Genomic DNA, 25,534 nt, shown 5'->3' on the forward strand with positions numbered 1-25,534 from the left:
ACACAAAATACAGTATATAGATGATGTGTTGTATATCTGAAATCTCTATAATTTTGTTAACCAGTATCACTCCAATAAATTCAATTTAAAAAGGTTATATACACTGCTCACAAAATTTAGGGTATATTTTATCACTTCATATTCATTTTGAAATATCCCATAATTTTTGTGAGCAGTATATAATCTCCCAATCAGCAGATCCAAGGACATGGTAATATACTTAATGCAGTGGTCCCCAATCCCTGGGCTGCAGACCAGTACTGGTCCACAGAGAAGGAATAAATAACTTACATTATTTCTGTTTTATTTATATTTAAGTCTGAATGATGTTTTATTTTTAAAAAATGACCAGATTCCCTCTGTTACATCTGTCTAAGACAGGGGTCCCCAAACTACGGCCCCCGGGGCCGCACATAGCCCCGACACTTTTATTCAGCCCCCGCCGCACTTCTGAAAGGGGCACCTCTTTCACTGGTGGTCAGTGAGAGGAGCACAGGCTGCAAAGTGCGGCATTGCTCACATACAGTACTACTTCCGGTGACGCGGGACACAAGTGTCATGGCTCCGGAAGCTCATCATATCACTTGTTATGGCTAGCAGTGACAAATATGGAACTGGAAATTGACCATCTCATTAGCCAAAAGCAGGCCCATAGTTCCCACTGAAATACCGGTCAGTTTGTTGATTTAAATTTACTCGTTCTTTATTTTAAATATTGTATTTGTTCCCATTTTATTTTTTTACTTTAAAATAAAATATGTGCAGTGTGCATAGGAATTTGTTCAGTTTTTTTATAGTCTGGCCCTCCAATGGTCTGAGGGACAGTGAACTGGCCCCCTGTGTAAAAAGTTTGGGGACCCCTGGTCTAAGACTCACTCTTGATGCTTGTCTCGGTCACATGATACATTTATCTGTCCCACTCTAAAGGCCGGTCTGACATTAAACCAGTCCATGGCCCAAAAAAGGTTGGGGACCACTGACTTGATGCACTTCTCTAAGTGACAACCATTCCTAGTGATGGAGGAATCCCCCACCTGACTGACTTAAGGCAGAACATTAGAACGGGAACTTTCCTAATAAGGAGACTCTCCCCCCCCACAACTCCTCCAATTAAGAGAGAGACAGAAGGGAGGGAAGGAGGGAAGAAAGAAGAAAGTCACAAAATACTCTATGGACTAAAGAATTAGAGAAGGCAAAATTGTGGTTTTAGATATTCATGAATTTTAAATCTGTGGCTTTTAAAAATCTACTAAGTCTTACTGCATATAGATGATTCCCAATGTTTAAATTACAGTAGCCTAAGGGAGTAGCTTACAAATAACACATCCTAAGGAAAGTGAATGTTTTCTTCAGAGGACTCATGTATGAAATGTGCCTTTTCTGTGGAAAAAAATTTCTAAAGATATTCAATGTACCATATCTGACTTTAGCAGCATAATAATTAAGTAAATCAGCATACATGAATTTATAATCCCTTTTAAAGTTAAAAAATCCCTAATATTTAAAAAAAAGATTTAAAATGCAATGTTCAAATATATAACACAGTATTACTAACTATAATTGCCATGTTGTGAATTACATCCCCAGGACTTGTTTACTTTATAGTGGTCATCAGTGCCTTGGACCACCTTCCTTGACATCTGAAGCATGATTGCAGGACTTGTTTATTTTATAGTGGTCATCAGTGCCTTGGACCACCTTCCTTGACATCTGAAGCATGATTGCAGGACTTGTTTATTTTATAGTGGTCATCAGTGCCTTGGACCACCTTCCTTGACATCTGAAGCATGATTGCAGGACTTGTTTATTTTATAGTGGTCATCAGTGCCTTGGACCACCTTCCTTGACATCTGAAGCATGATTGCACTTTTAAGCGTGGACACTCTCCTGTTCCTGAAGTGCAAGTATGGCAGTCTGAGAAAATCACCAGACATTCGTTTACATTGACAAATTGTAGTTTTCTGCCACAGAAATGTTACTGCAAAGCTTCTGGATGGTGCTTTTGAAATTCCTTAATTAATTTCTTTCTTTGTTTCAAAGAGATGCTGGGGTTACTATTAATCTCAAGAGCCAACTGTTGAAGATATTGAATCGTCCTTTCCTTTTGTTTTTCAAATTCCTTGTAAGTCAGGCGTTGGCAAAATGTGAAGCCTTAAAAAAAATACAATAGGAAAAGCAAGTTAAAAAAACAAAAAACAAAACCCAAAATGTACTTAACCAAACTGGCCTTATGTCAGACTTATTTTTTTCCAAAATATGGTAGATAATTTTACTTATTATGCTAAATTTTTTTGCTTCAGAGTAATAATACTATAATAATACTGTAGCTTTACAAGTGCTCTGTACTTAGTAAAACACAGTTTTATTTTATACATATTATTTTATTTGATTTCCGAAAGCACCCCATGCAGTATAAGAAAAGTGAGGAACTACTATCCAAGTTTCAAGAGGAATGCATTAGGAATTTAAGTGACAGCTCATAAATTGAAAGTGTTGGGTAGGAAAAAAGTTTTCCTTGACCCTCATTGGGTCCCTGGCTGTTCTCTAAACTAAACTGACAAAGCAGGAGCAAAGCATACAAATTTATTTAAAAACATAAATTTTCTAGCCCATTGGCTCAGTGGTAGAGCATCCACCAGGCATGTAGATGTCCTGGGTTGGATTCCCAGTCCAGGCACACAGGAGAAGCGACCATCTGTTTCTACACTCCTCCCCCTTCATCTTCTCTCTTTCTCTCTCTTCCCCTCCTGCAGCCATGACACAACTGGTCAGAGTGAGTTGGCCCCGGGTGCTGAGGATGGCTCTGAGGATGGCTCTGTGGCCTCCGCGTCAGGTGCTAAAATTAGCTGTGGTGCTGAGCAACTGAGCAACAGGCCCGAGATGAGCAGAGCATTGTCCTGTAGGGGGCTTGCCATGTGGATCCCAGGATCCCAGTTGGGCTGCATGTGGGAGTCTGTCTCTTTCATCCCCTCCTCCCCTTAATAATAAATAAATAAATAAATAAATAAATAAATAAATAAAATATAATATAAGTTTTATATAACCAGGGAGTTTTCAAAAGAAAGGAAGACCTGAAGAAGTGGTTGGACCTGTGTATTTTTCTGCCATGTTTAATGAAAAGTGCACAGTCATGGAGGATAAGGACAGAATAAAGAATGTGTAACTGTAATAAAGTGGGGGAAACTTAGCAAGGCCTGTTTGTTCAGATTCTTCTGGAAGTCCCACAGTCCCTTTGTCTTGGAAAACAAGACAAGGAACATCACAAGAAAAAATAAGCATGTTCCTTTCTTCTGAGAAATGCACTTCCCACATGCAGTTTTCTGGCCTGTTTCTGACAAGAAGCGCAAGGGGAGGAGGTCAGAATGACCTGCCTGCTTTTGCCATTTTCTCAAACTGCTTCAGCTCAAGATAGTCAATATGCCAAGTGCCATATTTGGGGGCAGTGTGTTCTGAACCCCATCAGAGGCATGTTCAAAACATGAACAAATAATTTCATGAACATGAGCAATGTTTTCAACACTTCTCTGTGAGCTATCTTTGCACGTGCAGTCAATCAAGCCTCTTCCTATGCTGACCTGTAGATGAAGGCACCCAGCCTTTACACACACCAAAGCAATTCTCAGCGGAACCTTTGATACCCCAAAGCCTGTTAATATGAGGGTTCTGCCTATCTTCACTGCAATGGCCTTCACTTAAACACATCTATGTGATGCCCTGGTATTGCACTGCCTCTGAAAAAACTCTGGCAGGTAACACTGTATTCAGAATTTATCTACTGTCTTTCAAATAATAATAGCTTATAATCAGTACTTATCTGCCACACTTTTTGTATTTTCTCTCATTAAATCTTTAGTCCTAAGGTATAGGTGTGTAGGTATTGTTATCAGCCCTACCTTATTGATAAAGAAACAAAAGCTTGAACTATATATGGCTGGCTTGCAAGTGGCTGAGGTAGGTTCTGAACCCAGGACTGTCTACTTCCAGGGCTTGGGATCTTTACCACCATGCCACACTGCCTTTACTTCTGGTACAATGTCCATCAACCTCAGGGCATTGAATCCTGATGTGCCACTTTTCTTTGCTCAACATCTCTTCTTTCACATATAGTCAAACACAGACCTGATCACTAAAATCACTTTTCATTAATGTGTGCCATCAATTCTGCTGCACTGTAATTTTTTTGCAACACCTAAAAAGCAAATCCCAGATGTGGTTCCTTAGTTGTTCATTGACTGATTTCTCATGTATGCCTTGACCAGGGGCTACAGCAGACTGAGTGACCCCTTGCTCGAGCCAGCGACCTTGGGCTCAAGCTGGTGAGCCTTCTTCAAACCAGATGAGCTTGTGCTCAAGCTGGGACCTCAAGGTCTTGAACCTGGGTCCTCCACATCCCAGTCCAACACTCTATCCACTGCGCCACTGCCTGGTCAGGCACAAATCCCAGATCTTAATCAATGCTAAATCTAACCTTTCCATTCCAACATTCCAGTAAGTGCTGCTGAGCAAAATCATCCTGTCCAAATTGGCACCACTAAAATATATAAACTCCTTCATCTGTGTGCTCATCAATCTACTTATTTGTCTTTTCTCAATGGCTTTTCCCATTCCCCAACCATCTATTTCAAACTATTCTCCTGTCATCTATTCAATGGTCTCCCTACAGCCTCTACGGTCTTCTCCTATTCGTCAAGGAAAATACAGTGTGTCCTTAGAGTCATGGTGCACTTTTGAGCAGTCACAAGAAAGCAACAAAAGACGATAGAAATGTGAAATCTGCACCAAATAAAAGGAAAACCCTCCCAGTTTCTATAGGATGATGTGGCAGCATGTGCGCATGCACAGATGATGATTTAACACCATGTATACAGCAGAGCAGCCCACAGCCATGCCAGTCAAGATGTGGACGGTACAGAGGAAAGTTCAGTGTGTTCTGTGGCTCGCTAAATTTGAATCCGTGACCAAAGTGCAATGTGAATATCGGCGTGTTTATAACGAAGCGCCACCACATAGGAATAACGTTACTTGGTGGGATAAGCAGTTGAAGGAAACCGGCAGTTTGGTGGAGAAACCCTGTTCTGGTAGGCCATCAGTCAGTGATGAGTCTGTAGAGGCTATATGGGATAGCTACCTAAGGAGCCCTAAAAAATCTGTGCGTGAGCCACATCGAATTGCACTGAATAGGTATGAAACTGGGAGAGTTTTCCTTTTATTTGGTGCAGATTTCACATTTCTATCGTCTTTTGTTGCTTTCCTGTGACCGGTCAAAAGTGCACCATGACTTTACGGACACACTGTAAATTCATCACTTAATGATTCCCCTCAACTTACTGCCTTGGACCAAGACACTTATTTACACTCACACACATTGTCAACTTCACTCCACTACCCCGTCTCCTGTTCCAAACAAACCCCTGGTCCTAGGCCCTTGAACACATTTCTTCCTGTCTCCTCCAGGACCCGGCTCCAACAGGCATCTTTCTTTCTTTCTTCAATATCTCTTTTCTTCTGTGATCTTCCTCTTAGCAGGTCAGTGTGCTCAGATCTGTGTGGTGACTTAGTACTTTACCAGCAATTGCTCAGTTTGTCTTTTCCACTTATCATATCACTCTTTAGTATCCTTATCCATTCATTCTTTTTTTTTTTTTTTCTGAAGCTGGAAACGGGGAGAGACAGTCAGACAGACTCCCGCATGCGCCCGACCGGGATCCACCCGGCACGCCCACCAGGGGGGCGATGCTCTGCCCCTCCGGGGTGTCGCTCTGTTGCGACCAGAGCCACTCTAGCGCCTGGGGCAGAGGCCAAGGAGCCATCCCCAGCGCCTGGGCCATCTTTGCTCGAATGGAGCCTCGCTGCGGGAGGGGAAGAGAGAGACAAAGAGGAAGGAGAGGGGGAGGGGTGGAGAAGCAGATGGGCGCTTCTCCTGTGTGCCCTGGCCGGGAATTGAACCTGGGAATTCTGCACGCCAGGCCGACGCTCTACCACTGAGCCAACCGGCCAGGGCCCATTCATTCTTTTTTGTCCCACTGCAACCCGGCTTTTACCTCTCCAGCTACTGAATCACTCTTTCTAGTTGGATCCAGATAGTCAGTGGCAGTCCTAACCTTCTGCCACACGAAATCATTCTTAAAATGATGTTTCCTTTGGTTTATGTGCACAACTTTACCTAATTTTCCTCCCAACATTTCATTTTTGTCTCATTCATAGATTCCTAAGTACTTACCTCTTGATGATTAGTGTCCCTGAACGACCTCAATTTTCACATGCTCCCAGATATTAAGTTTTAGCTCCTATATCTCCCCTAAGCTTCAATATTGCACAGCCAGCTTCCCTGTTAAACATCTTGACCAGGTTGTCCCACACGAATCAGAAGCGCAAAAAAGATTCAGTCATTTCCCTACACCTGTTCCTTTGCCTGTTTTTCTATCTGAATTGGTGGCAGTTAACCCAGCTGGAAACTTGAGAGTCATCTTTGAGTCACCTTTCTCCCTTGACCCCCAGATACAACCAAGTGTTGCCAATCTGACTTTCTAAATATCTCCCAAACTTGTTCTTTCCTCTTCATCCCTCTGGCCTCTGCCACAGGCCAGGCCTACATCCTTTCCCAGTTGGACCACTTGTAGTCTCCTAATTAAGAATCCTGCGTCCAGTCCCCCTGGTCAATCTTTTCTCCAAACTGCTGCTAAGCATACTCTACATAAAATATAAATCTACCCATATCACTTTCTCAAAAATATCTTTCAAAATCTCCCAAATGCCTAGGGAATTCCTTGGTTGCTAAATAAGGCCCATCATAATCTGACATCTATCTATTTCTCTAGTTTCAATTCCTGGCTATGTCTAGCACTTACCTATTTTTGCTCACAATGTTCCTTCTGTCCAGAATTACCTCTCCTTCACTATTTTTTTGGTTTAGCTGACATTTACTAATTCTTTCAGACTCCAACTAAGCTTTACTTCTCCCATAAGCCTAGCCTGATCCCCTCAAATGAGATCAGGTAATTCTCCTTCTCCAGCCTTCCATAACCTCCTCTGGCATGAATATACCTCTATTATATTTTATTCTGATTGCTTTATAATAGTTGTCTCTCTCATGCATCAATTCTTTCACTGACTTCATTTATCCAACAAATATCTATTACACATCTATATGGTAGTTACTTTGAACATTGGAAAATAAGCTTATTGCAAGCAGAGGCATTATCTTATACATCTTAGTATTTTTTGGTGCTTACAAAGTCTGACACATAATAAACATCCAAAAAAATGTTAGGTGAATAACTGAATGAATATTTGTTATTAGGAGCACTTTATAGCAACACATGAATATCAAATCATCAATTACTTGATAATCCATTCAAGTACAAGGAGTGAGCATACAGCACAAAACATAGAGATGACTTAAAAATTCATGAAGTTAGGCCCTGGCCGGTTGGCTCAGTGGTAGAGAGTCGGCCTGGCGTGCAGGAGTCCCAGGTTCGATTCCCGGCCAGGGCACACAGGAGAAGTGCCCATCTGCTTCTCCACCCCTCCCCCTCTCCTTCTTCTCTGCCTCTCTCTTCCCCTCCTGCAGCCGAGGCTCCATTGGAGCAAAAATGGCCCGGGCGCTGGGGATGGCTCCTTGGCCTCTGCCCTAGGCGCTGGAGTGGCTCTGGTCACGACAGAGCAACGCCCCGGAAGGGCAGAGCATCACCCCCTGGTGGGAAAGAGCCTCGCCCCTGGTGGACGTGCCGGGTGGATCCCGGTCATGCGGGAGTCTGTCTGACTGTCTCTCCCTGTTTCCAGCTTCAGAAAAATACAAAAAAATACAAAAAAAATTTCATGAAGTTGTATACATAGTGTAACAGTTTTACTGAATGAGGGACAGATTTCAGGAAGAGACAAAATACTTAAGCTATTTAGAGAAAAATCTCAGCTAACAGCACATGGCACTGTTCAAAGCACTCCCTTAATAGAATATGGTTGAATGAAGGTTGAATGCAAATATTAAAATGCCTGCAATCCCTCCATTTTCCTGTAAAGCCAAAAGTATTGGAAAATTGAATGTGAAAAGCTAATATAGTAATGGCAGCCAAATGCAGTTTCTTTTGAAGTTAGATGAGATCAAATTAATTATAAAGGATTCCTGATATTAGGTTCAAAATACTTAGCATCATTGTATAATTACATCAAACAAACAGGATGCATGTGGTAACGTATCTGCTGCCATATGCCCTGTGTTATAAGAATGGCATTAGAGAAAATAGCATATATTAGCTATGAAATTACAAGTAAATCAGGCAAATAAATGTATACTCTACTCTATGAATATTTTTCTATACATTAGTAATGCTTTAGGAAATGCTTTTTAAAGAAAAAAAATGTTACCTACTTTTCTAGTTGCCAAGTTACTCTCTAAGCTTTGGTTACTTTATATATAAAATGGGACAATAATAGTACTTACATAGATTACTGACAGGATAAATAATTTCATACATCCATGTTAGCGCTCAGCACAGCGTCTGATACATAGTACGGCTCAATATTAGTGTCAACTAATATTAAACGTTAATAGTATTTTGTATTTAAATAATAAATAACTTGAATATTTATACTGTTTATAATATAAATTATAAATATTTAACAACTACTCTAAGAGGTAATTGATTTATTACTTCCAATTTGTAGGGGAGGCTGCTGAGGCATAAAGGGGTTAAATGACTTGCTCAGACAATTTGGCCCTGGTACCCATGGCTGTATCAATCATGCTAGTTTGTGTTTCACAGGACATTTATATTAAAACTACTTTCTAGTTTAATGAAATTCTAACTTGAGGAATCAGATCAATTGTCACAAGACACTTAATGAAAAGAATTATGGAGTTTATTCACTGTGAGTCAGGCTCCTTCTCCATAAAACTTGGTCCTTCCTAAAAGAGAGGGGGAAAGGGAGAGAGAATGAAAAGCAACAGGAAAAGGGTGAGAGCCAGAAGCAGAGAGAACAGAGAGTGTACAAGCAGGGAAGCGGTGTGCAGGTAACGAGCTGGAGGGGAAGTGAGACTTGGGAGCACACTGTGAGACACTGTGAGACAGAAAGCGTTCACCTTTTTAAAGGTAATCTAATAAACAGCTTCCAAAAAGAACTAGAGAAGAGCTTGATTGGGAGATATTAAAAAACCACCTTTTATAACATTATACATTTATTCCACATTCACCCTTGGCTTCCATCCAACTTATTTGGCTTACAACAGTCTCTGATAAAGAAGGGACAAATCTGAATCAATACCTGATGTGGCATCTGGATCTTCTCCATGTAGAAGCTTCTTCAGTTTCTTACTAACCAGGTCTAGTAAAGTAACTGGTGTCTACAAATAAAACAGGTATTTTCAAATATTTTATATAAATATTTTTTTCTAGCCAGGAATCCAACATAGAACAAAATGAATATTTTTGACCAATGAGCAGGGGAAGAAAATTCCAGTTGGGGAGAAGAGGTGGGTAGCAGAAGGCCTGGCCTCTGTGAAAGTATGAATACTTGAAATTTCTTTAAAATTCTATTTTCTACTTTTATGTGTGAATTATACCTGAAACTAGGTTAACCAGTCACTAGTCTGTTTTCCTATAAAAAATGATTTGTGAGCTTGACCAGGCAGTGGCGTAGTGGATAGAGCATTGGGCTGGGATGCATAGGACCCAGGTTCGAGACCCCAAGGTCGCCAGCTTGAGCACAGGCTTATCTGGTTTGAGAAAAAGCTCACCAGCTTGGACCCAAGGTTGCTGGCTCAAGCAAGGGGTTACTCGGTCTGCTGAAGGCCCGCGGTCAAGGCACATATGAGAAGGCAATCAATGAACAACTAAAGTGTTGCAATGCGCAATGAAAAACTAGTGATTAATGCTTCTTATCTCTCCATTCCTGTCTGTCTGTCCCTGTCTATCCCTCTCTCTGACTCTGTCTCTGTAAAAAACAACAACAAAAAACAACAAAAAAAATGATTTGTGGTTCCATAATAGCACTGATCTACATAATCTAACACTGTAATTACACGGTCTATATGTAAATAATAGTTCTAACATGGAATAAATATTATTACATTAAAATAAATGCTAAAAAAATAAATATAAATAAATAAATAAATGCTGCTTTCCCAGCTTTGGTTATACAAAGGTAGTCCCAGACTACAAGTCATGAAGCTGTTTCCATTCATTCATTCTGTCATTCAATAAAAATTTAGTGAGTGATTGCCATGTTCCAGATACTGTTCTAGGTGATAAATAAATAGATCAGGTTTCTGAACTCTTGGAATTTACATTCTCATAGAAGAGAAAGACAAATTTAAAAAATTAGCAAACATAAGTGGTAGAGAGTCGGCCTGGCATGCAGGAGTCCTGGGTTCAATTCCTGGCCAGGGCACACAGGAGAAGCGCCCATCTGCTTCTTCACTCCTCCCCTTCTCCTTCCTCTCTGTCTCTCTCTTCCCCTCCCACAGCCAAGGCTCCACTGGAGCAAAGTTGGCCTGGGCGCTGAGGATGACTCTATGGCCTCTGCCTCAAGAGCTAGAATGGCTCTGGTTGCAACAGAGCAATGCCCCGGATGGGCAGAGCATCGCCCCCTGGTGGGTGTGCCGGGTGGATCCCGGTTGGGTGCATGCGGGAGTCTGTCTGACTGCCTCCCTGTTTCCAACTTGAGAAAAATACAAAAAAAAAAAAAAAAAAAAAAAAAAATCAGCAAACACAGAATATAATTTCAAGTAGTGATTCAAACTATTAAGAAAGCATAAAGCCAGGTAACAGACTAGAGTGAAGATGGATAGCCATTTTAATTGGGAGGGGCTTCTCTCTGAGAGAGTAACATTGTAAACAGAGGCCTAAACAGATGTGAAGGAGTGGCCTATAAGAAGATTCTGGAGAAGAACGTTCCAGATAGTAGTAGTTCCAGATAGGAAAAGCCCTGTAACAGGAAGAAACTTGGCATGTTTGAGAGCCCCTATCATAAATACCCCCATCTCAGCCTCCCTAAAATAGTTCAACCTACAATCTCCAGGAACCAGTCATCCAAGTGGCTTTTCCTGCTTCCCGAATCCCACATTCCCATTTTCTCCAGCCTATGTCAATTACTTTTCTCCCTTTTGTGGCCTGATACAGAATTTAAACCAGTGTTTTATTATGACACTGCTAGGTCTGACATGAAGGGTAGGTAAAAAATGAAAAATTGTTTCTAATTTCTTGGCCATGTGTAGGAAAGAGTAGAATTCATTTATCCAGAGAAGGCAGGGACAGAAAGAGGAAGTGGAAAGGCTAACTGGTAAGGAAGAGGGGAGAGGATATGCTCTAATTCCTGCTGAGAGCTGAGACCTATTTTACAAAGGAACTATATACATAAATTCTAGTTTAGTGACTATAGAATTAAACATTTATGTAGCCTGGCTCCCTAACTTCCATTTATTGTATTTTTTGATAAAAAGAAAAAGTAGGTACAGAATACCTAACAGCTGACTTACAAAGGAGTTTTCAGAATATATTTTATTCAAAATTCATAAAACCAGTATTGTCTCTATTGGCTGGTCTTAGTACCACCTTTTTCTCTAAAAATAATGGAAAAGCAACTTCAGTGAAAGTTGACAGAATTGTTACAAAATGTGAACCAATATATTTCTTATGACATAAAATATTTTTAAGCAAAATAAAAAAAATTGAAGGTAACAATTCTTTGTAAAGGCTTTGGAGAAATACCACTAAAAGTACCACTATCAGTACAAAATACAGTAGTGAGGCTAAAAAGCAATCTTTTTCTTGATATATTTTTAAAATCTGATAAGAATCTGACCACATTTCACTAACTCTATTGCTACCCCTGTTTCAGTCACTGTATCTTTTGCCCAGATTATAACAGCCTCCTAAAATGTGTTCCTGCTTCTCACCTCGCTCCTCAACAATCTATTCTCAATACAAGAGCCACAGTTATTTAAACAAATTTTTTTATTGATTGATTTTAGAGAGAGAGGGAGGGGGAGAGAGAAAGACAGGAACATTGATCTGTTCCTCTATGTGCTCTGACTGGGGATCAAACGGGAAACCTCTGTGCTTCAGGATGACGTTCTAACCAACTGAGCTACTGGGTCAGGGCAGCCACAGTTATCTTTATAAACATCAGTCAAATCAGGCCACTGTTATGCTCAAACCTCCAGTGGTTTCCCATTTTTAAAATTTTTATTTTATTTTATTTCTTTTTACAGAGAGAGAGAGTCAGAGAGAGTCAGAGAGAGGGACAGATAGGGACAGAAAGACAGGAACGGAGAGAGATGAGAAGCATCAATCATCAGTCTCTTGTTGGGACACCTTAGTTGTTCATTGATTGCCCTCTCATATGTGCCCCGACCATGGGGCTACAGCAGATCAAGTAACCCCCTGCTCAAGCCAGTGACCCTGGGTCCAAGCTGGTGAGCCTTGCTCAAACTAGATGAGCCTGCGCCCAAGCTAGCGAGCTCGGGGTCTCGAATCTGGGTCCTCCGCATCCCAGTCCAACGCTCTATCCACTGTGCCACCGCCTGGTCAGGCTGGTTTCACATTTTATTCCAAAGAGGAACAATGTCTTCACAATGGCCTACAAGGGCCAGCACCTCTCTGATCTCATACTACCTCACCTCTGCTCACCACTTCCTTTCTGTTCCTCAGCACTCATGCCCGCATCACCCCCAGGGCCTCTCCCTAGGAACTGCTTTCTCTCTCCAAAACCATGATTCCCTCTATAGTCATTTGATTGACTCCCGGTCCCTCTTTCAGTCTTTGCTCAAACTTTGCTTCCTCATTGATCCCAATCTTGGCCACCCTATTTCATACTATAAGCTCCCAATCATCCCCACCCTAGCACCAATAAACCCTCTAAACCTGCTTGTTTTCTTTTTTCTATTGCACTCATTGCCTTTTATCAAATGATATGACCTGACAATTGTATTTTTTTTTAATCATCTGTAAGCCTCACCTGAATGTAATCACCTCAAGGGTCTGCATCTTTGTGTTTTGTTTGCTCATGTATTCTCAGCACCTAATTAAAACAGTGGCCTGGGACACAGTAACACACCAGAAATGGGTTGAAGGCATTAATATATTTTCAAATATCAGTATTAAGTCTTTTTTCTTCTCTTTAGTCAGTAGGAGAAGACAGCCTTCTTTCAAACTTTGCACATTACAGGTACTCAATAAATTATTTATTAAGTGAATTATTTGCCTTTTTGCTTAACAGAAATAGCTGAGTAATAAATGTGCCTGGGCAAAATGCCAGAGATACCTTGAAGAGCTCAGAGTGATATTCCAGGAGAAACCCGATGAGCTGTTCTGCCTGTACTTTTGATAATGATTTGGTTTGCAAAACTGCTTTGGCAAGAGTTTTCAGGATCACCGTTTTGTTATCATACTGTAAACAGAAAGATTAACATAGCTTAAATGGTATTTAAAAGGAAAAAGTAGCAGAAAATTGTACAATTGTTATTGCAATATTTTTTAACCTGTTTTTGTAACTTGTAGGCATTAGGTTCTGATGCAATAGCCATAAAAGTAAGTAGCCGTCGCAATTCTTCTTTGATGTTGGGCAACAAGAATCTTAGATATAATTGTATTGCTTCAAGGGCTTCTGTGCTTTTCTCATTTTCTGTTATATGGGTTACAAAGAAAACAAAGCACGGGACAAAAAGTGGAGATTATGATCCTTAGTAGTCAATTAAAATGCTAAGATGGGCCCTGGCCGGTTGGCTCAGCGGTAGAACATCGGCCTGGCGTGCGGGGGACCCGGGTTCAATTCCTGGCCAGAGCACATAGGAGAAGCGCCCATTTGCTTCTCCACCCCCCCTCCTTCCTCTCTGTCTCTCTCTTCCCCTCCCGCAGCCAAGGCTCCATTGGAGCAAAGATGGCCTGGGCGCTGGGGATGGCTCCTTGGCCTCTGCCCCAGGCGCTAGAGTGGCTCTGGTAGCGGCAGAGCGACGCCCCGGAGGGGCAGAGCATCGCCCCCTGGTGGGCAGAGCTTCGCCCACCCGTGCCAGGTGGATCCGAGTCGGGCGCATGCGGGAGTCTGACTGTCTCTCCCTGTTTCTAGCTTCAGAAAAACACACACACACACACAAAATGCTAAGATGTTGTATTTGGTTTATGGATTGTTATTTTTAACTACTTAAAAGTTTTTGCTATGAAATATTTCAAACATAAACGAAAATATCTATATAATTCTGCAACTATGCCAAAAACCTTGTAACTACATCCAGCATTATCAAACAGTATTTTGTTTTAACATGGAATTACATGGCCACTAAAAAAGTGACACGATATTATGTCAATTTTTATCTTGCTAAGAGGTCACCAAATATCTCAGTTTTCTAATCCTGTACTATATCAAAATTTGTTTCTTAGAATGTCTCTGTGACATAATTACCTTAAATCTAATGTCCTTAGTACATTAGTTAAATTTGATAGTACAATTCACATGGCAGACATTAGTAAAGTGAAAAAAGACTTCATACAGTACCTTGACAATATAGAAGAAAAAGATTAAAATGTTATACTCAAATAATATGACATTTTCTTCAACGTGTATCTTTTAAAATGTTTTATGTAAAACATTAAAGTTTAAACATCATCTCTTACCTATAAGTTCAATAATTCCTGAATGAATATCAAAATACTCATCAGTCAACAGGCAATCTCTCTCTTGAGTATATTTTACTATGATATCAAAGAGTATCTTCTTCTGTATGCTCAATCTTGTCTCTTCATTTGTATTTTGTGCTAACTGCTGACTAACTGAAACTATGAACTGGTCAGGAAAATATTCCAAACATTCAATTGCTGCATAAAGCCAGTTATCAACCCTGGAGGAAAAATAGGAAACAATATAAATCAATGGTTAATATTTCCACTTACTACTTAAAGTACTGTTTGATAAAGCATAATCAAATTTAGCTTACATTTAACCAAATCTAAGGAAGGAAGAAACTATATTTCATAGAATCGTTTCAATAAATTTTGCAGGATGAAAGAGTAAAGAGAGAAGAGCTTTTTATCCTCACCATATTCTGCCATATCTTGCTATATATTTATTTTCAAGGAGTTAAAATATTTTTTGGCCACCTTTTCATTCTTTATTTCTAATTTTGTTAGATTTTGTTCGGAGATGTTCATCTGTACTGCTCCTCTTCACTCATGGTTTCCCTCCCTTTTCCCACTATATTAGGTGCATATGATTCTATTATTATTTGAAAATAAGCTGCCACATCTTTCCCCAACAAGATGCACTGTTTACCCTACAACACACTGTATTCCCTTTCTTCTCATGACACTCCAATAAGACAAGAAATTTAGGATCCTTTCGCTCCTCTCTTCCTACAGTGATGCCTCTGAAAGGCCTTTCATCCCCTTCTCATCTGCCACATTCCCAACCCTCAGGTCATGTTGTGGTAGGTTAGTATTTATTATAATTCCCCTTAATAGTATGTCCCTTCTATTTTGACTTCTTATTTAGTGCTTATATTTTACACATTCTCATACAATCTTACATATCGACTTGGACTTACTGCGTGTACGTGTGTGTATGTGTACGTGTGTGCACAGAATGAGAGAAAATAGTAAGAGAGTACAGAACAAAGTTCATTGTCTAACAACGTTTCCTTTCCTCTTTATCACCATCTTGGGATTCTGGTTATTTTTCTTTCTTTTTAAAGAATTAATTAATTTATTTATTTTTAACTCATTTGTTATTTTTCAATCACAGTTGACACACAATATACTAGTTTCAGGTGTACAACCCAGTGATTAGACGTTACATAACATACTATATGATCATCCTAATAAGCCTCACCCCCATTTGACACCATCCATCGTTATTAGAATATTAGCTATATTCCCTATGCTATACATTACACACCTGTGACTATTCTGTAACCACCAATTTGTACTAATCCCTTCACTATTTTCACCCATCCCCTTAACCCCCTTGCCCTCTGGCAAATGAAAAATATTCTCTGTATCTCCAAGTCTGTTTCTGTTCTGCATGTTCATTTATTTTGTTTTTTAAATTCAACTGTTGATAGATATGTATTTATGACCATTTTATTGTTCATATATTTTACTTTTTAAAAATTTTTTAAATTCATTTTTAGAGAGAAGGGAGAGAGAGAAAGAGCGAGAATAGCGGGGAGGAGCAGGAAGCATCAACTCCCATATGTGCCTTGACCAGGCAAGCCCAGGGTTTCAAACCAGCGACCTCAGCATTCCAGGTGGACACTTTATCCATTGCGCCACCACAAGTCAGGCTTTTTTCTTCTTAAAGAAGACCCTTCCAACATTTCATGTATAATAATACTGGTTTGGTGGTGATAAACTCCTTTAGCTTTTCCTTGTGTGGGAAGCTCTTTATCTGTCCTTTAGTTCTAATTGATAGCTTTGCTGGATAAATTTGATAGTAGGCCCTTGCTTTTCATTACTTTAAATATTTCTTACTACTTTCTTCTGGCCTGCAAAGTTTCTGCTGAGAAATCAGCTGACAGTCTTATGGGAGCCGCCTTGTAAGTAACTAACCACTTTTCTCTTTCTGCTTTTAAGATTCTCTGTCTTTAACCTTTGCCTTTTTTTTTGGTATTTTTCCAAAGCTGGAAACGGGGAGGCAGTCAGACAGACTCCTGCATGCACCCGACTGGGATCCACCCGGCATGCCCATCAGGGGGCGATGCTCTGCCCATTTGGGGCGCCACTCTGCCGCAATCAGAGCCATTCTAGCACCTGAGGCAGAGGCCACAGAGCCATCCTCAGCACCCGGGCAAACTTTGCTCCAGTGGAGCCTTGGCTGCAGGAGAGAAAGAGAGAGGCAGAGAGGAAGGAGGGGAGGTGGAGAAGCAGATTGGCGCTTCTCCTGTGTGTCCTGGCTGGGAATCAAACCCGGGACTCCTGCACGCCAGGCCAACGCTCTACCACTAAGCCAACCAGCCAGGGCCACCTTTTGCCTTTTAATTGTGATGTGTCTTGGTGTGGGCCTCTTTGGGTTCAACTTGTTTGGAACTCTCCATGCTTCCTGGACTTGTATGTCTATTTACTTTACCAGATTAGAAAAGTTTTGTCATTCTTTTAAAATTTTTTCATTTTTTTAATGAATTTATTTTAGGAAGAAAGGGAGGGAAAGAGAGAGAGAAAGAAGAACATCAATCTGTTCCTGTGTGTGCCCTGACCAGGGATTGAACCGGCAATCTACAGGCTTCGGGAAGATGCTCTAACCAATCGAGCCATCCAGCTAGGGCATGTCATTAGTTTTTCAAATAGGTTTTCAATTTCTTGCTCTCTCTCTCTTCTTCTTCCAGCACCCCCATGATGCAAATGTTGGTATACTTGAAGTTGTCCCAGAGGCTCCTCACACTATCCTCATTTTGATAGAGCTTTGGAAAACATTCAGGGCTGGTGCAGGGAGAAGATGACTATCAAATCATGACTGAATTCATATGAGTGAAACCATTCCAATTTCCAGATCTTCTCATAGGTCATAACCAGTGACTTTCTTTGTTAGATCAAATGAAAATTCACAGTGATTCATAAAACAAATAATGGTGTTTGCTTATATATTTGGACATGTTCTTACCTCCTAAAATACCAAAGATAAAATATGTAAAAAGACTTTTAAGTTATAAATGATTTGACAATAAAAACGGTCACTTACTCAGGTACACAGAACCTTGGTATAACTTCTCTGTCTAGGCAAGTATTTGAGATAACAAGATCTTCCTCTTTACTTAATTGAAGATTTTGTGTTTTAACTGGTGGCTCCAAAATATTTTCCAAGAATGGAAGGTCAATCAATTGAAGCATACGTAATAATGCTTGTTGTTTCCAAACATTTTCTATAGCTTAGAAAGAAAATAGCACTATGAGATTGAGAAAGTACATTCAACCAATATTATAAAATTTCCCATTTCTAAATAATATATAAGTTACTTTAATGTATGTAAGGGATTAATTTAATGCTGGGATAATTTAAATTTTCTAAATTACAATTTTTTTTTTAGGATTGATCTTTAGACATCAGTTATGAGCATAGTGATTGTATGTTTTGGTTATGTGGATTAAAATGTGATAGCTTTTAAGGCCAACAATAGGTTAATTCCAAATATAAAAAATTGCTGATCACGCTAATAAATTAATTGTATATTTTTGAGAATATGAGACTGCAAATTATTTATAATTTTATTCAAAGTAGCACAGATAATTGTAGTTTATTTTTTAAATTAAAATACAGTATCAGGTTAACCTTCACTTGGGTTTCTGGTCATTCCTGTTAAGAGTTAAGTTGTTCATTATCCTAATCATCATATCATAATTAATGTTTTGTTTTTCCTTTAAATAAAACAAAATCATAACAGCAACAGCTATAGTAAATCTCTGGTGAAGTTCCTATGGTTTAAATTCAATACTGAGCTGTGATTTTTTGGTTATAAGAATTTTGAATAAAATTAACTGTATAAAAATGGGAGATTACATGTAAAATTCTATTATGTTAAGCTTTTTTAAAAAAAACAACCAGCTCTCATAACACTGGGCTTGAATGAATGCCTGGTCAAAGTCAGCCGATACGGGTCAGTGGGCCCCCTTTGATTCTGCATGTCATTTCCAGTTCACCAAGAACCCCACCCTCCCCACTGTATGCCAGTGAAGTTGAGTGTCATCTAATGTTTTCATGGTATTGGTTTGTTGGTTTTCTAAGATACAAATCGATTTCCCTGTACTTGTATCTTTGTTTTAAGTGGAGATAGAAAAAATAGCCTGAGAGAGCCATATATTTCAAGCAAAACAACAGTATATTTTTTCCCTATATGTTTGATAATTAAGTACTCACTTCCTCTCTGAACTGCCTGGCTCCTAAAGTCATCTGAGTTTGCTATCTTTAAGTTATTAGCCAAAAATAAATCGAATTAACAATCTTTTAGACAAGACTTGAGATTATAAATCACCTCTAAGCAATCAGTCTGCATTTGTCAATACCAACCTTTCGGCACAGCACTGAACCAGGTGCTATAAAAATACCTAGGCCCATGCCTAACCGGGCGGTGGCGCAGTGGATAGGGCGTCAGACTGGGATGTGGAGGACCCAGGTTCAAAACCCCGAGGTTGCCAGCTTGAGCGCAGGTTCATCTGGTTTGAGCAAAGCTCACCAGCTTGGGCCCAAGGTCGCTGGCTCGAGGAAGGGGTTACTCAGTCTGCTGCAGCCCCATGGTCAAGGCACATATGAGAAAGCAATCAATGAACTAAGGTGTTGCAACAAAAAACTAATGATTGACACTTCTCATCTCTTTCCGTTCCTGTCTGTCTGTCCCTATCTATCCCTCTGACTCTCTCTCTGTCACTGAAAAAACAAAAACAAAAAAACCCTAGGCCCTGCCTGACCAGGTGGTGGTACAGTGCATAGAGTGTCAGCCTGGGACACTGAGGACCCAGGTTGGAAACCCTGAGGCTGCCAGCTTGAGTATGGGCTCATTCAGCTTAAGTGCGAGCTCACCAGCTTGAGAGCGGGTTGTCGCCTTGAGTATGGGATCATAGACATGACCCCATGGTTGCTGGCTTGAGCCCAAAGGTTGCTGGCTCAAGCCCAAGGTCACTGATTCAGCTGGAGCCCCATGGTCAAGGCACATACGAGAAAGCAATCAATGAACCAGTTGTAAACTAAGGTGCCACAACTATGAGTTGAAGCTTCTCATCTCTCTCCCTTCCTGTCTGTCTCTTTCTCTCTTTTGCTAAAAAACAAAAAAACATAGACCATGGCTGGGTAGCTCAGTTGTTTAGAGGTTTGTCCTCATATGCCAAGGTTGTGAGTTTGATGCCCCATCAGGGCACATACAAGAATCAACCAATGAATGCATAAATGCATTATTATGTATAACTATAAATTGGTATTTCTCTCTCTCTTTCTACCCCAAATCAATTTTAAAAATGACATAAAACTTAGTGGGCCTTCAGTAGCCACATCCTAAGTAAGGAGGCAAAGATAGGTACAATATGAAAGGGGTGAAGGCAAATTTGATCAAGTCACCAAGAAGTACATGTGATGTATTATGAATAAGTTCAAAAGTGGAAAAAAGACTATTCTGCAAGAGCATCAAAACCAAACACTTGCCCCTGACTGGGTAGCTCAGAGCATCATCCCGATACACTGAGGCTGTGGTTAGATCCCCAGTCAGGAGATGTACAAGAATCAACCAATGAGTGCATAAACAAGTAGAACACAAATTGATGTCTCTCTCTCCCTTCTTGTCTCTCTCTGGCTGAAAAATGAAATAGTCTTAAACCTACATATATTTCTCCTAATATTTTTTATTAGATAGTATATTAGACATAAAAGAGTATAAGAGCATAAAGTATAAGAGTTAAAGTGCTTGGGAGACAGATGTGAGGAAGGGAAGAGACTATCCTTTGTGGAAAAAGTAACAGATGTATCCCAAACTGAAATGACATATGAGTGGTAAATGGCTGTCACCGAGGAGTTGGTAATGGGTGAGAGGAGAAGGATAGGCAACTGTTATTTTTTAGTAACAAAATCTATAGGGTCATTTAAATGTTTTACATTTTGTACATGTATAAAAAAGACAAAAATTAAAAAAATTTTTTTTAAGAACATAAAAATGCAAGCTTTCCTTCTGTATTGTCTTATTTATTTATTTGTTATTTTTAGTGAGAGACAGAGACAGGGACAGAGACATGAAGGGAGAGAGAAGAGAAACATCAACTCATAGTTGCTGCACTTCAGTTGTTCATTGACTGCTTTCTCATACATGCCTTGAGCCTCTGGGCAGCTCCAGCTGAGCCAGTGACCCCTTGCTCAAGCCAGCGACCCCGGACTCAAACCAGTGACCATGGGGTCATGTCTATGATCCCACACTCAAGCCAGTGACCCCACGCTCAAGCCGGAGACCTCAGAGATTCAAATCTGGGTCCTCAACATCCCTGGTCCACACTCTATCCACTGCTCCACTGTCTGATCAGGCCCTACTGTCTTATTTATTTATTTATCCAAGTCTTAGTTTCCCCAACTATAAATGGAGTTTTACCCCATTGTTAAATTATACACAATAAATATAAAATGCATATCAAATTGCTTATTGCTTAGCACTTTCCAAAAAGGGGAAGTCGTTTTTATTGGCATCTTTGAGTAATTACACCCATTTTTAGTTAGGAATTTCTAGAGATTCTCATGGAAATTGATGAGACAAGTCATTTGTTCATTTGTAGCAGATAAAAACTGTCCTTCAGATGGCTCCTCTTCTTCTGCCTATCCTCTATGTTATAGTTTTCCTTAGAGTTTTCTCCTGGCCCCTCTTCTCACTCCACATCCTTTCTCTGGTCTGCTCTATTTCCCTTATCACACTGATCCTAACCAGTGCTGACAGCCTTTGCTCCTCCAGCATGCAAATCATGTTTGTCTTGCTTCTATCATGGTTTGACTAAATGCAGTGAAGGGTGTAACCATTCATGAACTGTATCCCCCTTGATTGCCTTGGGTATGGGGGGCTCTTCTTTCCACTGTTAGTGACATATTAAGGAGAAAACAAGAAGATGAAGTAAATAGTCAAGAGGAGTAAACTGACAGGTCACTTAGAAAGTTCATTCTGAAAGGCAAATGGCAGGGAGATGTTTGGGAGGGGTGTATACAATGGACAGGGGATATGTTCATTAGAAAATGGTATTGGACTATAAATAATAAGGACTGCTAGTAAGTCTATATATTGTTTCTGGACTACAGAACTTCCAGTTAATCCTGTCGTGGCTGTTACAAAAAATAAACTAAATGTTATTGGATCTAAATTGCCTCACGTCTTGTCTTATGTAATCACTACACAGGAGGAAACTCTTACAGGGAAGAGAATAGCGAGTCAATACACCAAACACACTACTTTTATTATATCTGAAAATAAGTTCTTGGAAACAGTAAAAAGTGGTTGCTTGCCAGGTCACGGCACATATGACAAGCAATCAATGAACAACTAATGTGAAACAACTATGAGTTGATCTCATTTCCCCCACATCTCTCTTTCCTTTCTCGCTGTAAAATCAATAAATAAAATCTAAAAGAAAAAAAAAAGACTGTCCTTCCTTACAAAGTTCTGAAAAAAAAATAATGAAAACAAATTACCTTCTTTTGAAAGCGGGTAAATAGGTTTGTCAACTGTGATATTTGGAGGTAAAGCCAGATTCCCACACATTGTATGAATAAGTTCCTTAAGTCTTTCCTCACCAATCTCTTGTGCTAGAGGATTTGCAATCATTTCATCTTCTGGTCTGTAAGAAATAATATGTAAATTTTTTCATTATATACAGGACCAGAATTTCAAATATACATTTTAACTTATTGGACTTACTCATACATTCCCTATTTCAAAAAAAGAAAGGGCCCTGGTCAGTTGGCTCAGCGATAGAGCATCAGCACGGCGTGTGGAAACCCCGTGTTCAATTCCCAGTCAGGGCACACAGGAGAAGCGCCCATCTGCTTCTCCACCCTTCCCCCTCTCTTTTCTCTCTCTCTCTCTCTCTTCCCCTCCCACAGCCAAGGCTCCATTGGAGCAAAGTTGGCCCAGGCACTGAGGATGGCTCCATGGCCTCTGCCTCGGGTGTTAAAATGGCTCCGGTTGCAACAGAGCATCACCCCCTGGTGGGCTTGCCAGGTGGATCCCCATCAGGCACATGCGGGAGTATGTTTCTCTGCCTCCCTGCTTCTCACTTCAGAAAAATACAAAATAAAGAAAGAAAATAAAAAAAGAAAAACAATTTCAGGCATTATAATAAAAGACACAAGTAATAAAGTTATTAGATAACAGAATATCATCAAAAGAGGACAAAGTAGGATTGTAAATAAAGAGAATGAATATATGCTAATGATAAGGTGAACATTGTTGCTATGATGAAAAATTTTTGCTCTGAGTTTCCAGGAAATCTTTTCTTTTTTTTCTTTGGTTAAGTCAGTTTCCAAATTCAGAAAGCACACAATTCATGACAGTATATAATTTTCCCTGGTATAAATTCTGAAAAAATTTGAGATAATATACTCTACAATGGTTTTAGAACAAATGCTGAAATGGATTAATTTTACATGGCTATTCCTTTTATTGACTTCTGAAAAAAATAAAACTGTAAGTATGACATTCAAATTTAGCTCAATGACAACTGTTTTGCCAGAATATAAACACAATACCTTACAGGATATTGATTAACACTAACCTTAAAGATTCCTTTGCATTTACTTTATCTGCTAACCCATTCTCAGTACCCTTTTTTCTTTCACAAAAACCGTAAGATGATTTATTGCCTATAAACCTGTAGAGACTATTGTTTGAATCTTCAAATTCTAATTCCTTCTCATTTTTGAATAGCTTCACTCCTACTGGTTCAAATACTTTATGGTTCATTAGAACTTGGCAAAGACGAACTCCTTTAAGACGAGAGATATCATTACTGCTTAGGCACATATTTTGCATAAGATGACTTAATACTACATCAACAGCATCAGAACCAATAAAACAATCTTTGTATGTTCGCAAATGATGCCTCCTTCTTTTTATTTCCACTTGAGTCTGAAGGGAGTGAATAATACCGTCCCATAGCTGAGTAGCTTGAAAAGGACCAGAACATCCTGAAAAAACAAAAACAAAAACAAAACCAGAGTGTTTCTAGCCAACACATACTTAGATTACACAAAAATATTTTAAGGTTTTCAGTTTTGACAACTTTATGCTTTTTATTTTTCTATTTTTTTTAAGTTTTATTGATTCACTTTTAGAGAGAGAGGAGAGAGAGAGGAGAGAGAGAGAGAGGAAAGAGATAGAACAGGGGGAGGAGCAGGAAGCATCAACTTCCATATGTGCCTTGACCAGGCAACCTAAGTATTCCAGGTTGACGCTTTAGCGACGCTTTAGCCACTGCACCACCACAGGTCAGGCATATGTTTTTTTGTTTGTTTGTTTTGTTTTGTTTTACAGAGACAGAGAGAGAGTCAGAGGGATAGACAGGGACAGACAGACAGGAACAGAGAGATGAGAAGCACCAATCATTAGTTTTTCGTTGCACACTGCGACACTTTAGTTGTACATTGATTGCTTTCTCATATGAGCTTTGACCGTGGGCCTTCAGCAGACGGAGTAACCCCTTGTTCAAGCCAGCGACCTTGGGTCCAAGCAGGTGAGCTTTTTCTCAAACCAGATGAGCCCGTACTCAAGCTGGCGACCTCGGGGTCTTGAACCTGGGTCCTCCACATCCCAGTCCGAGGTTCTATCCACTGCGCCACTGCCTGGTCAGGCAACTTTATGCTTTTTACATGGCATATCCACTGCCATTGTCATCAGTTTCTACTCTCCCCATCTTCTGTAAACCATAATAACTATATATTTATATTTACTAAGATTGTCCCACGTAGGCACAGTGAATAAAGCATCACTATTATACAAGTAGGCTAGAAGAAATGGCCCTAGTGCTCAATGAACTTGCCATATAAAACTCCAACTCCTTGTAGTTCTAAGTGTAGCCTGTAGAACAACAGCATTGGCATAATCTGGGCACTCAGGAGAAACGCAGAGTACCAGACTAATCCTGATTCCAAATTGCATTTTAACAAAATCCCCAAATGACTCGTGTGCACAATAAGGTTTGAAAAGCACTGCTTTCCTGGACTTCCCGAGGAAAGGAGTTCGCCAAAGCCCAAATCGCGGTTCTTAGTCCAGGACCAAGGAGGCCAGGTGCGCCGCAAGGGAAGGAGCGGGACCAGAGAGGAGCGGGCCCCCGAAGCCGGAGGCGCACAGCCAAACCACCGCTCCCCTCAGCTGCCCTCCCTTTCGGCACGTATTTGGTTAGGATATAGGTTACCTGTCCTCCTTTTCCGGTAGAAGCCACCTCTACGGCTCACGAAACTTGACCCACTCCAACCTGGGCCCGGAAGTTCGCTCTGGCTGCCGAGGCGACGGAACCGGGGAGTCAAAAGAACCGCCATGAGATCTACCGCAGCCCTTCCCGGGTCAGTGACCCCGCCTCCAACGGACCCTCCGAGCCAGGGAAGCTCTAGCCCCGCCCCTTCCGAACCAGCAGGAAGTGACGTAATGCCCTGGCCGGCCGGTCTTTCGTTCTTCCCCCTCCCTCACTCTTCCTCCCCAGTCCCTCCCCTCCCCGGTCCCTTCCCTCCTCCGGCTCCAGCCCGTGAGGCCGCGCGGTTGGAGGAGGAGGCTATGGAGTGAGCCGGCAGCTTCCGCTGGACGCTGAAGCTGAGCCGGAGCAACCAGGGGGCGTTCGGCGGGGCGGGGGAAACGTGCCCCAGCACCGCCCCTCCCGGGAGGAGAGAGGGAGAGGTGAGTGCCTGCCCCAGGGCGCCGACTGACCTCTCACTGTCGCGCTCCCGGCTGGGCGTCCAAGGCCGGCGCGGAGGGAAGGGGGAAGGACCCTCGCCGGGGTAGGCCTCCAGACAGCCCTAGTGCTGGCGACTGTTGCTAGGTGACAGGCCGAGGGCCGGGCTGGCGGGGCGGTGGGCGCCCGCGCGGAGCCGAGCTCCAGGAGCAGTGAGCCCT

The 25,534-nt window shown here is 40.9% G+C and overlaps 2 protein-coding genes across 8 annotated transcripts in view; one reads left to right on the top strand and one right to left on the bottom strand.

The window, feature by feature from the left end:
* Positions 1 to 25,461, bottom strand: DEPDC4 (DEP domain containing 4). Of its 3 annotated transcripts, none has more exons than XM_066262479.1 (9): positions 25,349 to 25,461; positions 23,205 to 23,616; positions 22,123 to 22,268; positions 17,662 to 17,848; positions 14,607 to 14,830; positions 13,478 to 13,620; positions 13,261 to 13,386; positions 9,262 to 9,340; positions 1 to 2,151 (listed from the first exon to the last, which is right to left on the bottom strand). In XM_066262479.1, exons 2-9 carry the CDS (start codon positions 23,459 to 23,461, stop codon positions 1,976 to 1,978), a joined length of 1,338 nt encoding a protein of 445 aa, XP_066118576.1. In that variant the 5' UTR covers positions 23,462 to 23,616; positions 25,349 to 25,461; the 3' UTR covers positions 1 to 1,975. The 3 variants fall into 3 exon arrangements, with proteins under 3 accessions (XP_066118576.1, XP_066118567.1, XP_066118584.1); XM_066262470.1 differs by lacking the exon at positions 25,349 to 25,461 and adding an exon at positions 24,843 to 25,034; XM_066262487.1 differs by lacking the exons at positions 23,205 to 23,616; positions 25,349 to 25,461 and adding an exon at positions 24,843 to 24,978.
* The window catches only part of SCYL2 (SCY1 like pseudokinase 2), a 58,193-nt gene continuing 57,760 nt past the window's right edge, over positions 25,102 to 25,534 (top strand). For 4 of the 5 annotated variants that reach the window (XM_066262421.1, XM_066262392.1, XM_066262459.1 and 1 more), the window contains exon 1: positions 25,102 to 25,318. The gene's annotated coding sequence lies outside the window, so the exon portion shown is untranslated. Of the gene's footprint in view, positions 25,319 to 25,347; positions 25,420 to 25,534 lie in introns of those variants that run through there. The other variant, XM_066262450.1, reaches the window with a different exon arrangement.

This window comes from Saccopteryx bilineata, chromosome 1, assembly GCF_036850765.1.
Source record: "Saccopteryx bilineata isolate mSacBil1 chromosome 1, mSacBil1_pri_phased_curated, whole genome shotgun sequence".
Classification (NCBI taxonomy): Eukaryota; Metazoa; Chordata; class Mammalia; order Chiroptera; family Emballonuridae; genus Saccopteryx; species Saccopteryx bilineata.